Source organism: Squalius cephalus (assembly GCF_949319135.1).
Source record: "Squalius cephalus genome assembly, chromosome: 10".
Lineage (NCBI taxonomy): Eukaryota > Metazoa > Chordata > Actinopteri > Cypriniformes > Leuciscidae > Squalius > Squalius cephalus.
This window is the reverse complement of record NC_137131.1, coordinates 41002671-41018460: the sequence shown is the minus strand read 5'-3', so window position 1 is coordinate 41018460 and position 15790 is coordinate 41002671. Positions and strand designations below refer to the sequence as shown.

The window sequence follows — 15790 nt, the reverse complement described above, 5'->3', positions numbered from 1 at the left end:
GGCTGGGAGAATTCTTTTTTTTTTTACGATTCTAAGATCGATTTTTTTATTCCAGAATCGATATTAATTCAAATTCAATTGCTTTATTTTTGTCCTTGCTTGTAGACGAGGTTGACCGAAGTTAGCCACTTTCGTTCCAACAGAGGATGAAATGTGTTGTTATCAAGCGTGCCGCACAAGCCCTAAAAAGTGAAGCCAAAACGTCTCGATCGCCCCCCGGTGGCTGGTCCTAGTATAGGTCATAAGCCCCGCCTCCCCGTGTTATTCAACGGGACGTGAGACCAACTAAACAATTAAATTACACTTCAAATATCTTTTTCCAAAGGTGGTTTCTTTCATTTGCTGTCGTTTTTATCACGCTGATGTAAGTTCAAGTGTCTGTTTCAAAAATAAGTTGGTTTTTAGTTAGTTACGTGATGCGGTGGTGTAACGTAGGGGTGGGCGATATATCTCGATATTTAAAATATATCGAGATATTTTTTAAACACGATATGGATTTTGACATATCGTATATATCGATATATTGTTTATATTTATAAAAATGTCGTTATTTCAAATGTAGGCGCGTTGCTCGTGGCAAGCGCGCTCATAATGTAAGGGGCCACAACATTGCCCAACATCAAATGGCAAACGTAATGCAAGCGGAACGAAACTGCTCGTTATTGTGTGGTTGAAGGACCGTTTATCAGTTTGGACCAAAGCAGCGCGAGCCAATCGTGATCATGCGACACTTACTACACGGCGCTAATAAGAGATCCAGTAAAGAAAGCATTTTAATTCGCCACAGAAGTAATAACATCGCTGCGAGATCTAGTGAGAAACATTCACATTTCTCCGTTATTAACGGATCAAACGGCGCTGACGTGGAAACCAGGAATAAACATTGTGCCATGAATGAACTATCCAGTGTCCACGGATCAGCAACATTCACCATGGATTTACTGTAGTAACACTAACTGCAACCATGGAAGTTTGGCAGAAATATAGGCTATAATGCCTTCAAGTAACATTACGTCGGTTTTATTTTGACATTATGAATACAATTGCCTCAAATGTTAATCTGAACTAAAATAAACCTTTATTTATAACTACTACAATATTACATTAAATTTTTTCCAAGGAGCTGTTTTGTTTTATATGCTCCTAGAGTCAATTATAGCTCCAGAATTGCTCAAAGTAAAAAAAAAATATCATACTTGATGATGTTAGTTTTAATTATAAAAAAAAAAGAATAAAAAAAATATATTATTTAAAAATGTTGCAGGAGCACTTGTTCCTATGTGAACTGCAAACTTCCTATGTGAACTGCTGTGAACCTCTTTGCACTTCAATAAAAAAGACTTTGTGGTATTTGGCATATTTGTTTTTGCAGTAGTTTTTGGGGGGTTATTTTTCCTGTAAAGATATCGAGATATATATCGTATATCAAGATATAGCAAAATATATCGAGATATATTTTTTGCTCCATATCGCCCAGCCCTAGTGTAACGTCATGATTGACAGCTGTGATTGACAGGTTCTCTGAGTGAAGTAGTCACTGAAGCACCAACGGACATTTTTTGGGGGATCTTCGGAGGACTGAGGAGATTGTATTTACTTTATTTTAACAAGCCTCTTGTCGTACTGCAATTAATTTTTTAAAAAGTGTGCAGAATGCACTTTCCCTGAGTGCATTCTGCAAGAGTGAGGGCGGAGCCAGAGCCCGTCTACGGAGAGCCTGCCCACTCCCTATTAAGCCCTATTGTACCGAATTTTGGTTGTAGTACCACCAGAGTTCCACTGGGGGCGATCGCCATGAGTGCAAAATAAATGGGAGTCAATGGGGCTAGACAGCTAAATTTGTCTCTTTCACCCGATTGCCGTTGAGAAATCTTAGATCTGATTGTAGATTTTGCAAAAGTTGATTGGTCAATTGTAGATTTTGTCGAAAGTTGAATGAACGAGTACTTATGTCGTTTTGATTTCTTACAGGTTGAGTTGTTGTTGCCCATAACACGCTAGCATTCTGCTAATGACGTCAGCATTCTGACGTCATTGACATTTTGAAAGACTTTTTAAAGCAAATAAGTGACTCTAAAAAATCTAACACCCAGCAATGTGTAATTTCTTTGCATCTCCTTTCGAATACAACATTCAAAATTATATCCTGAAAAGTGGATTTTGAGGGGTACACCGCCATTGACCTCCATTCATTCTGCACTCGTCCTGTGAGCGCCCTCATATGGAATCAGAGTGGAACTGCAACCAGTTCAGAAGCCGGAAGTGTAGTGAGAGTGAAACTTCTCGCCATATTAGACATTCTCTGGCGGAGCGTTGATTTCGCGGCTTTACTTCCTGCTCACTACTGCGCAGGTCTGGTCCCGAGATCGCTACTGCGCAGACTCAAGTTCCAATATGTCAGCGCCATATCGGGACACTGGCGGCTTCAGTTCTCATCAATGGAAGAGAGCGAAGGGGCATCGTCCATCTTTTTTTACAGTCTATGGTTGTTATCTATGAGTGTTGAGTGACGTAATATCACAAGTGGACGCGTGGAAGAGACGTGAGACTGAACGCACTGAAAAGTCCTCGCGCTGCTCATATACTGAGAGAGAGATAAGACAATAGAGCTGCACCATTCATATTTAAAAGACTGTGATCTCCATTCAAACACTCACGCGATCTTTCAATTCATCTGTCTATTAAACTTTGACAAACTCATATCGCAACATTCAAAGCTGTGTTGGCTCTGACCCGGAGAGAGTCGTCATGAAACAGCTTCACAGTCTTTTCAACCTCATAGTATCATTATTTCTGAGATGCAATAGTTAAAATAATATAAGTACTTGGATAAAAGTTTAAAGTTCAAATATGAACACTGATGTCTACGATAGCGATCAAAATCAGCTTTCGATAGAAACTTGGTGCTTAAAATTACGCATTTATTGATTACATTGTTTCGCTAAGTGGCGACAAGTGACTGTTAAAAAATGTTTTTGTTATTGACTCATTTATTAAAGAGAATGTAGTATTGTATGATGCTTCTGAAATAAAAGTCAGAAAGATGTGATGATTTGTTTTTGTAAATATGACTCTTATACATCATGTACAATCTGTATAAGTGTATGATTTAACTTTTGACTATAGAGGGACTTTAAGATCGTATATAAGGGCACTTTAAATTTGTGCTTTTTATAGCGCAATTTTCCTACGGACAAAATTGCGATTGTTAACTCATGATTTCTGTTCTGTCTGTGCGCACCAATCTTGCACTTCTATCTCCTCCTCAACCAGACCACCTAGAGACTTCGGGTTTTCGGCATTATGTTAAGGAAGGTCTAATCTCGGGAACGCACACAAAAAAAACAAAAAAAACATAAAAACATTTACTATCTCTTAGTGTTGTGATCCCATGACGTCAGAAAATTGCGCTAAAACACTCACTGAGTTTTTATTACTTGTTTCCTTTCCTCACACAAAGCAATCAAATGGCTTTACAGAAGACTTGAAGTATATCACATGAACTACTTTACAGTGCTTTATAGCCGGTCTCTTGGTTTCATTGTACGTAAAGAGCATCTCAGAAATTCTCCTTTTTTTGTTCCTTTGTTTAAAACTTTTGTTCCCACAATTTCCAATCTGATGAGTGAAACCCAATACAAAACATGCAGATAATCATTCCTGTAAAGACTGGCATCATTTTGTGATGTACAACATTGTGTTTGCTTTCTTCGTTTCCAGGCTGTGCTCGTTACTAGGACTGTAACATACAGAAAAAAAAACAGGGTTGTATTTTCCATTATTTATAATGAAAATATCAGGCAGGTGAAGCACACACGCGCAGCACATCTTCTGTAATTGACTCATTTATTCACGTTAGTCGCCCATTCGTCTGTGGCCTGTGATGAATTAAACACCCGGGCCACAGCCTGTCCATAACGTGTGTGTTATTTTGCACCACAGCTCTCCACGAGTGTGTTTCTTTCTGTAATCATCACCGTCCTCAGCTCAGATTGCCTGTAACCCACCGTCCATCCCTCACTGTGGTAAACGACATCTCAAGGCCAATAAAACACGGTAATAAAGCCACTGCTATCAAGATTTAAATCACATATAACACCCAGACAAAACAAAATCAATGAAACCTCGTTATTTTTGGGAAATCAGTATCTCAAAATCATCCCTATATTATTTTGAGATTAATCCTCAGAGGGATATGCTGTGATTGGATTGCATTATTTACTTTGAAGACTATCGCTATTTATAGTCTGCTTTTAGACAAGCCGGTGTTAATAAAAGCAGTTCTGACTGCTGGTAAGATATGGTTCAGGGAATGAGTCTCACGGGATGCTTGTCTTAATTCCCCAAAATTCTGAGATGATCAGACTTTAACCCTTTCTTCTTGTTTTTTCTTATTCCTACTCCACATATGAAAAATAAAGGCCTTATTAGATCATAGTTTTGACACAAAAGTTATGAGATGATGTAATGATTTTGAGACAAAAACTTCATGAAATACTGCCATCATTTATTCTCATAAGTCATTAGGAGAATGAAAGGTCAAAATTTTGACATGCACGAAAAGTCAAAATGATGAGATGCCAAGTTATTATCTCTCTATAAATTACAGAAACGTCTGTCTGTCTGTCTGTGTGTGTGTGTGTGTGTCTGTCTGTCTGTCTGTCTGTCTGTGTGTCTGTTAACCACATATCTCTCGAACCGTTAGTCCGATGGATTTCAAACTTGACAGGTGTCTCGCTACGGTCACGAGTAAGTGCAGTGCCAAGTTTGACGTTGTTTGGATGAGAAATGCTAAAGATATCGTTAAATATATCATTTTTATAAGGTTGTGGTTTAAAAATAAACATTCTGACACTAGAGAGTTGTTTCGGTCAAAGAAGCCCCAAGAAGGTTGTGGTTTAAAAATAAACATTCTGACAATCTGTCAGCTACACTGTTTACTTCTGAATATTATAGTTTGGTTCCAAAACGTGATAAATCCATTTTGATTAATTGGAGTAAAATTGTGTTTTCTTTACCAAGAAACCAACAATTACTAAAAACACACACAAAAACTGATTTTGCACGGGCACTTTGCACTGCTCCCTGAATCGACACGCTTATTCATTTGTGGATGTTAACTGAATCTGTAAGTCAGCTATGCTGTTTACTTCTGAATATTATATTTCATTCTGGTGCGCTTAACGTTATCGCTACTGTAAGTAGCCTATGCTATTCACCAACTAAACATATCCTATTCAATGTGTTCACAGTCTCTTTCACGGGCATCATTTGTAGTGGCCTATACACAAACTGTTTACTCAAGCGCAGCGTTTTCTCGGAGTTCACTGTGTGCTTTCTACCATGCACAAATAAAAATGTCACTGAACTTTTGCTGTGTAATTGTAACAATGAGCAAAAAACACACACAAAAACTGATTTTGCACGGGCATTTTTTGCACTAGTATATATAAAGATAGATAAAAAAATCTATATTGACACAATTATGATGAATTTTTGTCATAATTCAGAAATTATTTTATCAATGTATTGATGTCAATGATTTTATCTCATAATTTCTAATTTTGTCATAATTATGACTTAGTATCTTATCATTTTGAGGTTTTATCTCATGATTATGACGTGGTATCTAATCATTTTGATTTTCTATAGGATTTAGTATGTCAATTTTAAGGTTTAATCTCATGATTGACTTCATAATTTTGACACAAAAGTTATGAGATGATGTAATTATTATGGGATAAAAACACCATGAAATAATGTCATAATTATAGCAGAAAATTTAAATGATGAGATACTAAGTCATTATGAGAATAAAAGGTCAAAATTATGACACGAAAAGTCAAAATGATGAGATGCCAAGTCATAAGATAGATTAAAAAAATCTAAATTATGACACAATTATGATTCATTTTTGTCATAATTAAGAATTTTTTTATCAATGTATTAATGTCAATGATTGTATTATCTCATAATTTCTAATTTTGGCATAATTATGATTTCGTATCTCATAATTTTGCGCTTTTATCATAATTATGACTTAGTATCTTATCATTTTGAGGTTTTATCTCATGATTATGACGTGGTATCTAATCATTTGGATTTTCTATAGGATTTAGTATGTCAATTTTAAGGTTTAATCTCATGATTCACTTCATAATTTTGAGTTTTTATCTCATGATTATGACAGTATCTCATAATTTTGAGTTTTTATCTCATGATTATGACAGTATCTCAGAATTTTGAGGTTTATTTCAGGATTATGACTAATTTTGAGATTTTATCATTATGGCTTATCATGATTAGGACTTAGGATCTCATAATTTCATCATAGTTATTCATTTTTATGGCATAATTATAAGTTACCAAAGCATGATACTTTTGGACTTTTTGACCCCAGCGTACATTATGCACACACAGTGCAAATTCATGAGGAGGGAGTCAATTAAATTAATATACTTGTGTTTTACAAGCATCTCTCTTCTCTGACTCCACTGAATCATACAATTATTTTATAAGTTTTAATAATGTGCTTTGAATTATTTTGTACTGAGTGAAGAATGTCTTTATTACTGATTGTAGTATTATTCAGTGACTAGGAGGCAGACTTGAAGTTACCTTGTGTTTTGTTACCATCTTTTTAACAGTGGGAAAAATATGAAAAGACTCTGTAGATGAAGTTTAGTGACATTTCTCCATTTCCGAAGTTAATGAACCGTAGAGAACAAGATAAAAATGTGGATTAGAGATGGGAGGACTATTGATCCCATTGTTTCTTCTTTATCACCGGGTGTATATTCAGGCACTTTTAGAAGTAACTATAACTTTCATCCAAAATGGACTCTGTGTCAATAATGAGCTTTCAAATGATATTCAGATAGGGACAAAATAGACAATGAATTGACAGTCAATTCAGAAGCAGCGCTGTGATTGGCTGGAGGGCAGAAAACAAGCAGCTCTCCCGAGAGACAGAAAATGAATAGAGAATGTGATTCCCCAAGAGGCACTCGGGAACCTTAACCTCTCAGTCTCGCGGGAAAGTCAGGGTTAATGGATGATGAAGGGTAATCTCATGCTGAATTAGAGAGAGGGAGTGTGTGCACATCCGAAAAAGAGACAGAAAAAGAGAGAATGCTGAAATATGGAGCTCCAATGTATTGTTTTATTTGTCAGTTCAGTGTCATAAGAATGAATGAAACTGGAAAGCATTTAAATACCTCTTTAAATGTGCAATTGTCAGAAGAAACTAGAAAACAAAACTGTTTAAAACATGAGCACGTTTTTGTGCATTTACATTAAATCAAACTATTGAGCTCATGTGAAACAAGTCGAAGATGTTTTGAGATCACAATGAATTATAAATCATTAAGTGGGAGCATTTATTTTCCCAGAACTTTTCTGCATAATGTTGTCGAGTTGTTGTGCTGAACTGTGTTTGACTGATATTTCATTCAAAAGGCGGTTTGTTTAGAAACATGTGAAAAGCCTACTTAGCCTAGATTAGCTGAAGTGGGTTATTTAATGAAATCATTATCTCATGGATGCTGGAAATGCACTTTCATGATTGTTTGTTTGTTCATGTTTTACGAGTGTTTTGGGTGTTGTAGTTTTCAGAGTGCAGAAGTTGTGAAGGGAGAAGCTTGACAAGGTTGTCATGAGGAAATCCTGAATATTGTGGGTCTTACCGTTTTTCTCGATTGCTTAAACACATTTCTTGAAACTATGCCTCGTATTCTCAAAACTATAATAAACACAAATCCATAACGTCTCACCCAATTCCCCAAACATCCTATTTTCAGGTCAAAATGAAGCTCTACACTCAAAACCATTCACTCTTGCTGAAAAACCAAACTTTGCCCTCAGACAGGACACACAAGCCCTCAAAATCACACACACTACAACATAGTCTAAGACACTGGTGCAATAAATTCAAAACAACATTTCCAAAACTGGTAAGTAATGTTGCTTGTGGTCCCCCCCCCCCTCACAAACCTTTTCACATGATGAACACAAAAGACACAACCAGTGGATACATTGGCACATTTTTATTCATACACAGAAAACACACACACACACAAACATTTTTTTTTCCCTGTTTTACTCTTTTTTTTTACTCTTTTTTTTTTTTTTTACTCTCTCCTCTAAATTTTTTTTATATTTACTTACAGTAAGATGTGTGTGACCAACATATGACAGTAAAAGAGCACACACAAACCTTATTCTAATATGGAATTTGAATTGTATTGGAATGGTAAAGAGTGTTGGGACGTAACAGGAGGGCCTCCACTCAAGGAGAAAATATGATGGACACGTCTAAGAATGTTCCACATATGGTTGAAATACCTAGAAAGATAACATTCTGGGAGTCAAGACTAAAGGAGAAAGGAAGCCCTCCCTTCACTGTCACACTCTGCAGCCACACTGTGTGACTGTACGACTGCTGGCCTTTTCTTGCAAGAAAATAAACCTCATCAAAGACTATTGGAAATGTTTGTCTCTTATTCAGTGATAGAATTTTGTTTGCCACCACACCTCCCTGAAGGTTCTCGAGGCGACGGTAAAGCGACTCAAATTTGGCCTTACTCGTAGCCCAGCCTCCCTCATAGTCATACCATTGATAAAGACATGGGCAACTATGGGGCTTGAATTTCATCTGAGACTGCTTGTCTGCTTGCCCTTGCCCTTCCTCCTCCTCATTCTTATCCATCTTCCTTAATGTCTTTCTGGATCCATTGTTCCAAAACGCAATAAACTGATTTGGGCCCTTTTATATATCTATTGAAGGTTCTGATTGATGTGTGTTAAATTTTGACTCTTAGTGTTTCCACTTGGGTAATTGTGTGCTAACTGAGCTGAAGCTGTGCTGACTTGAGTGAACAATATTGAATGCTAGTGCTTTCTAAATGACAACATGGTGTAGGCAATGAGAAATGAAGGGATTTGTGTGTAGAGTTTTGCAGTGACAGTTCAACAAATCTGACTCATGTGTCAAAACAGGGAATAGTGTTTATAGTTTAGGGAAATGGGTGTGTTTCTTGATAAATGGCGTTATGGTTTTGAAATTTTAGTTCAAAAGCCTGGTTATAGTGTTTAAGCAATCGAGAAAAACTGTAAAGTCAGCATGAAACGGACATCGCAATAGTCTTTTCTTACCTAGCTATTGTGACGTATATATCCAAAGGAAACATGAAAAAATGTAGGGCGTATCTTGATTTTGTCCATGGGGAATTGATCGGATGGATGTAGTTTGCATTTCATGGTGACTTCAACAATATTACCCAGACTGGCAGGCGGCGAATGTGAGATTTTGGGAGATATGTTATAAATGTGAAATAGTTGACTCACAATGAAAGTCTTTGAGTATTAGCATATACATTTACTTATTCTCTTTGACATAAAATAGAATTTATTGTGATACCTATTTTTTTTAAATGTGTAAAGCCATTGAATTAGTTTGTGTCCCTGAAACTCCAGTTCACCCAGCCTGTTATATTGGTACCAGTTACCCTGTAAAATCTTTAGCATGTGCCCTAAATCACATGACTTGCTAGAAGTGACATCATTTCCTTGGAGGAAAAGCAACTCCAAGAAAAAAGTAAGAATAAGTCATAAACTTTTCTTCATTTTTTAGAAGACTTAACAAGCGTAAAACATAACATGTTGTGCCAGTTTATACTGGAGATGAAAATATTTGTTTATTTTTTTAAATATATTTTATTAAAATTCTTCAGAAATGTAAATCTTCTGCTAGCATGTTATTCTTTCCTAGCTAATAATTGGCTTCATAAGCCTAAAACACCCTTCCTTTTGTAAAAATGTCATGTAACGGGGTGGACAAACTTCATAGAATGTGAAATCTTAACAATATGGTCGGATTTATTAGGTTATACTAGCGTGTTTTTATGATAGACAGACACTTTCTCATTTTAGCCTACACAATATTGTGATTTTAAAGTTTTATCAACAAACCGGCTCAGTCCAAAAATCCACCAAACTGTAGGAATTTGTGCGAAAAACTAGAAAAATGGAATTATATTTTTTACTTGTCCTTCCACCCGCAGTAACAAGGGTCCAAATAATATTATTAAAGTTTAAAGAATATTCCAGTTATGTTTAATTTTCTGTCTCTAACACCGGTTATTAAATGCCACTAACCTGAACAGCAGATTGAATGATTTGGACTGGATGCTGAAGACAGCAGAAGACAGTCTGTCCTTCTTGTTGAGTTTGCATGCATGTTATTAATCTGCAAAGCCATGAAGTCCTGGATTTCAATGCTAGCGCACAATCATCCAGCGCTCTACTTACAATTAATCTTTTGGTCAACCTTTAGGCTATTTGACCAGCGATGGCGACTAAATACCTGGCTCAGGGAAACAGATCTGTAGAGACCAACTTAAAACCAGATGAAAGGAACCACAGTCTTTGTCATTTGGGGAATCTTCTTAGCATCACAGAGACATGTTAACAGGATCCAGTGCCTGAGTGCTTATCGTCAAACGCCGTCAGATTTGCGCGCAGGTAATCTTCTGCCAACACACACAGAGTTCCTCTGAATGTCCCTCACCTGTCGGTGAGATAGGAGGGATATTCTCTGTCGTTTTCCTGGATGTTCCTCAGTTCTGTCGCCATAAGCGCCTCTCTTTGACAGAAAGTGCAGATGCTGTTGCACAAGTTTGATCAGCCTCTGAATGCAGACGTCCTGCGCTGGAGTAAATCTTCAAGCAAACATGTTTAAACCAGCTGACAAAACTTTATCCAAGATGCCTTAAAAGTTAGAAAGAGACAGTTTAGCTTTTCCTGCTGCGCATGAATGGGTTGATGTCGTTTCAGAGGAACGAGCTGTAACTTTTAAAGAAAGATTTAGATTCTCGTTACTCATTTCTATTCATGTACATAATCACTTTTACTGTCATGTTGGCTTCAAAATAAGGACATTTCCAGTAATTATTCACAAAAAAAAAAAAAAAAAAGCTGTTAATTTTGGACAGTGTTGCTCCAATCAAATGAATGTTGTGCCCTTGAGAAACACTGTAAACAATTATTGTTGGTTTAACTTAAAAAAGTAAGTTACCTGGTTGCCTTAAAATATTGAGTTCATTGAAATAAAATATTTGAGTAAATATAATAAAGGAAATTGGTTTAATTAATAGAAACTCAAAATATTACGCTATGAACCACATTAATTATCTAAGTTGATTTGACAAAAGATAAAAAGTTGTGATAACATCATGAAAATATTTTTTTTACAGTGAAGACACTCGACGCCACCTTACTGACCATTACATTTACTGTGAGTTAGTTTGGATAAGCGTCTGCTAAATGACTAAGACTTTTAAAGTTTGTCCTGTGAGATTGCATGACCAACGTCTGAAGTACTAAACCATAGATTGATCTGATATCTGTGAAAATAATCAACTGACTTGGAAAAAAAACATGCAACTATTCAGATTAGAGGTTGTAATTTTCACATAAGCTTTCAATTTTTGTGTGCAATCTACAGTATATCTTAAAAAAAGTAAAGGAATTCTAACTTTTATTCAGCAAGGATGCATTAAAATGATCAAAAGAAAAAATATCAAAATATAAAGCACAATTCTTTTTAACATTGATAATAATCAGAAATGTTTCTTCAAATCATCATAGAATGATTTCTGAAGGATCATGTGACACTGAAGACTGGAGTAATTGATGCTGAAAATTCAGCTTTGATCACAGGAATAAATTACATTTGACTTTATATTCAAATAGGAAACAGTTATTTTAATTTGTAATAATATTACCAAAACAACAGTCCAGTCCGTCATTGATCCTTCCTTTCACAAAACATTGCCTTCCCCATGTATGGTCATTTATTTAATATTTTAGTTTATTTGATTGTTTTCAGTTACTAATAAAAATGTAAAGCTCTCATCTCTTTATGCTCTCAGTTTAAATCTGTAGGATTTCCCAGATTTCCCACAAAATCAGCCCAGAAAATGAAGGAACGGTGTGCAGATGCAGGTTTGAGCTCTTCCACCATCTGTATATCATCTCAGTGAAGGCATGTGGAAAAGCAGCACTGCAACTTTGTTGAAGGCCATGGCTGGTACTGTAATTAACAATGATTGTGACTTTGATGTGCTTTCTGGGGAATTGGAAATGTGCTCATCAAAACCGGTTCAGACATCATTAGCTGAGCAGCGTCTTCTGTCAGAAACTGAACAACCTCATTTACACACCGTCTATAATCACAGCCCAGTTCACTATACTATGCTGATTTAAAGGGTATGGTTAGGGACATGTTTGGTGGCATGGGTATAGGTAATTATTGATGGAATTACAGTTATTAATTACAGATACAATTACATGCAGGTATCTTTAAATATAAGTACAATGTAAAAACATATGAGTGCATTGTATCAAATGATTAATGTAAATCCTCATACATAGTCATTAAAGACACTTGACCGGTGGTCATATCATAGTATATGTCAAGTATCGCAAGCAATATATTATAAATGCCACTCACACAAAGGAAGCTAATTGCCCCAGAACTCTTCTGATTGGTCTGTGTCCGATCTGCTCTAATAATTACCATATAATTACAGACTAGACTCAATGTTATCATTCCCCCTCTCTCTCTCTCGTTCCCTCTTTCTTGCGTCTCTCTCAGTGTCCCTCAAAGGAAAGGTCCGATGTAAAATGGGTCGCTCTCACACCCTGGAGTGCTTGTTGGAAGCGTTCTGGTTCTATTAACAGGCTTCTTCCTCCCCAGCCTCTTCTGACCCCGATAACACGCTTTTTTTATTTTTAATTGTCATGCCAAGAGAATTCCAACATTTGCAATAAAGAAAGACACGTTGTAAACCGTCCAGCCCTCCAATAACCACATGCTTCCCTCTGGCTTACATATGAATAAGGCAACATATGAAATTTGTTTTATAGTGTTTAAAAACATGACGTTTCCATGTGTGTTTCATCTTTAGGTAGACTAAATGGCCCAGGGTTGAATATTTCTGTTTCAACTTTCCCCTGCACGAGAGAATAATTTCAACTTATAGGTTGACTTTGGTTCTGATTTTAGAGATTCACACTTCAAAGCATATCTGAACATTTCTATTGCTCTTTGAGTCACACATTACACACATTATAATATTCAGAAATATTATTGATTTGACTGCACCGACACTATTGAGAGCTGAACTGTTTTCTGCAGAGCTGCTTTATACCTGAATTGAACTCATTGTATAATTGATGAACTTTACACAGTTATTGATCCAATCTGAATCAACTCTGAACCTCAGCTAAAGAATGACTCTGTTGTCTTTTTAGAGCAGAATTGAATTCTGTTTGCATCACTCAACCGTCATTTTCTGTAAAGTTGCTTTGAAACAATCTCTGTTGCATAAAGCGATAATTATGGAAGCTTGTTTCCGCCACAGAATAAAAAATAAAAAAGGTAATTACGACTTTTTATCTCACAATTCTGACTTTTCTCAGAATTATGTTATATAAAGTCGCAATTGCAAGTTAGAAAGTTAGAATTGTGTGATATAAATCGCAATTCTGACTTTTTTTCTCACAATTCCGACTTTATAACAAGCAATTGCGAGTTTATATCTTGTAATGCAGAGAAAAAAAGTCAGAATTGCGAGATTTAAACTCAAAAAAAGTCAAAAGGTCGCAATTATCTTTTAAATTGTTTTATTCTGTGGTGGAAACCAGCTTCAATAGGAAATAAAGGTGACTTGACTATTTTATTTCTCTAAGGAACTGAATCACAATTAGTTACTTTGATATTGACAAGAAGTCCTAATATTCTTATTTTTTGTCACTTTGATTGTGTGACTGCAAATTTAATAAATCATATGTAAATAAAGAGTGTGAGAAAATGAATCAAATTTAGTTGGAAATGAAATTGCTGAATTTCCGATAAACCTAACATTTTCAAATACAGAGGAAATTTTGTAGAGGTTGAGTTCTCATTCAAGCATCTTAACTTAAGAACTTTATCTCTGAGGTTTCTCCTAATATTTCTTAGGTGAAAAAAAAAATAGACCTACATGTTGGCACGTTAATATTATAGAGCTATATAATTAACATGGGTAGCATAGCTCAAATCATTCAGTCTTGAAGAGATTTGATGAAACATCTGAGGTCAACTGGCTTTACAGTCCAAAGTGACCGTACACACACCTTTAAGCAGGACGTGCGAATCATACCACACACACACACACTAACCACCACGGTTCATAACCCAGGGCTAAACGACTCTGGCTTTTAAACACAAAACCAGGCTTCACCTCAAAGGTTCACCAAGGGATACCGGAGAGAACTATCACATTACTGGGGGAAACTTTTAAACTAAAGAGACCCAAGTTGGAGGGCCTTCATGTAGGCCTGAGAGAACAATGGCTGCTTTCTGTCTTCATGAGACTTCAAAGCTGTGTGCGCTGAGGGAACAGAGTTCTGCTTTGTTGTGGAAAGCCACAGATGTTGCTCTAGTTCTAGACACCCTTGTAAGCACTTCAAGAGGTATTGAGCCTCCCACACGCTGCCTCCTCACCGCGTCCTTCGCTCTCAATGGGTCGGCAGGTTTCCATGCTGTTCCTTTTAATATCATTAAAGTCTAAAAATCGTGTAAAATCTTGAATCTTCATACTTTCACAAAAATACTTGGAGAAAACAATTAACAACATCTGAATAAAATAAATACTATATTAAAGTTAAGTTTTGTGTGCAACGTGTATCAAACCTTTGTTTTATATGTTTGATAAGTCAATTTTTCAACTGTGAAACCCTGTGGATTAACTTTATCTAACTAATATGCATTACCCAAAGAAAATAAGTATACATTTCTATACAGCCTATAGACAAAAGCAACAATTACTGAGCGTTTAAATATCTCTTTAGTTGCATACACCCCCATCTTTTTATAATTTCTTTGATCCATTCACTTAATCCAGATGAATTAATTGCACCTCCTTCATCTCTCCCCATCTCACCCTCCAAATAATCAATTCTTTTATTATCCAAAGCAGCAAACACTCAAAGGACTTGAGCTCTTCGTTATTCTGTGATGATTGGGCAGCGGTAATCTTCAAAGGCAAAACGCTTCATTCTGACTGGCTGGAGTTCTGATCAAACTCAATGAAATGATGCCAGTGTGTTCACTTTGCTACAGGATTATCCCGTGTGTTGTTGCACGGCATTAAAGAGGCGCACCGGTGCCAAACACAGTTGCTGGGGATCTAGATCGAGAAGTCTTCATTGGTGTGGCATAACTGCGGACGCCATAATGCGCAATGACCCACTGCAAGCTTTCCTTCAGGTGCGTTAAAAGATTTTCTCTGATATGAATTGTGTCAAACTTGTCATTTTGATGTCTTTTGCTTGCATGCTGATTTGGGAGGGATTCGTTATCAGGCTAAAGCATTCACTTTGGTTCTCACTCCCTAAATCTCCTTAAAGGGATAGTTCACCCAAAAATGAAAATGTACTTTTAATTTACTCTCCCTCAGGCCATCCAAGATGTAGGTGACTTTTTACTTCAGTGGAACAGTAAAGAAGATTTTTAAGCTGAAACCGTGGTCCTCTATGTTCAGTTTCTTGCATAGACTGATCGTTTCACTTCTTAAGTCAAGTCAAAATTTATTTCTAAGCACATTTAAAAGCAACAGAGTTGCACCAAAGTGCTGTTCAATAAATCATTGAGCATATAAAAAGAAACCATGCAGTATAAACACATTAAACAAAATACAATAAACAAATTTAAAGTAAGCTTAAGACCTTAATGTATCCTTAGGAG

General features: G+C 36.3%; 1 protein-coding gene across 1 annotated transcript in view; it reads left to right on the top strand.

The window, feature by feature from the left end:
* LOC307165277 (transcription factor Sp5) overlaps positions 1-15790 on the top strand; it is a 61252-nt gene that overhangs the window by 44213 nt on the left and 1249 nt on the right. Inside the window, exon 2 of the mRNA XM_079882764.1 lies at positions 15167-15313. Within this exon, the coding sequence (XP_079738890.1) occupies positions 15281-15313 (33 nt within the window). The 5' untranslated portion in view covers positions 15167-15280. The remainder of the gene's footprint in view (positions 1-15166; positions 15314-15790) is intronic.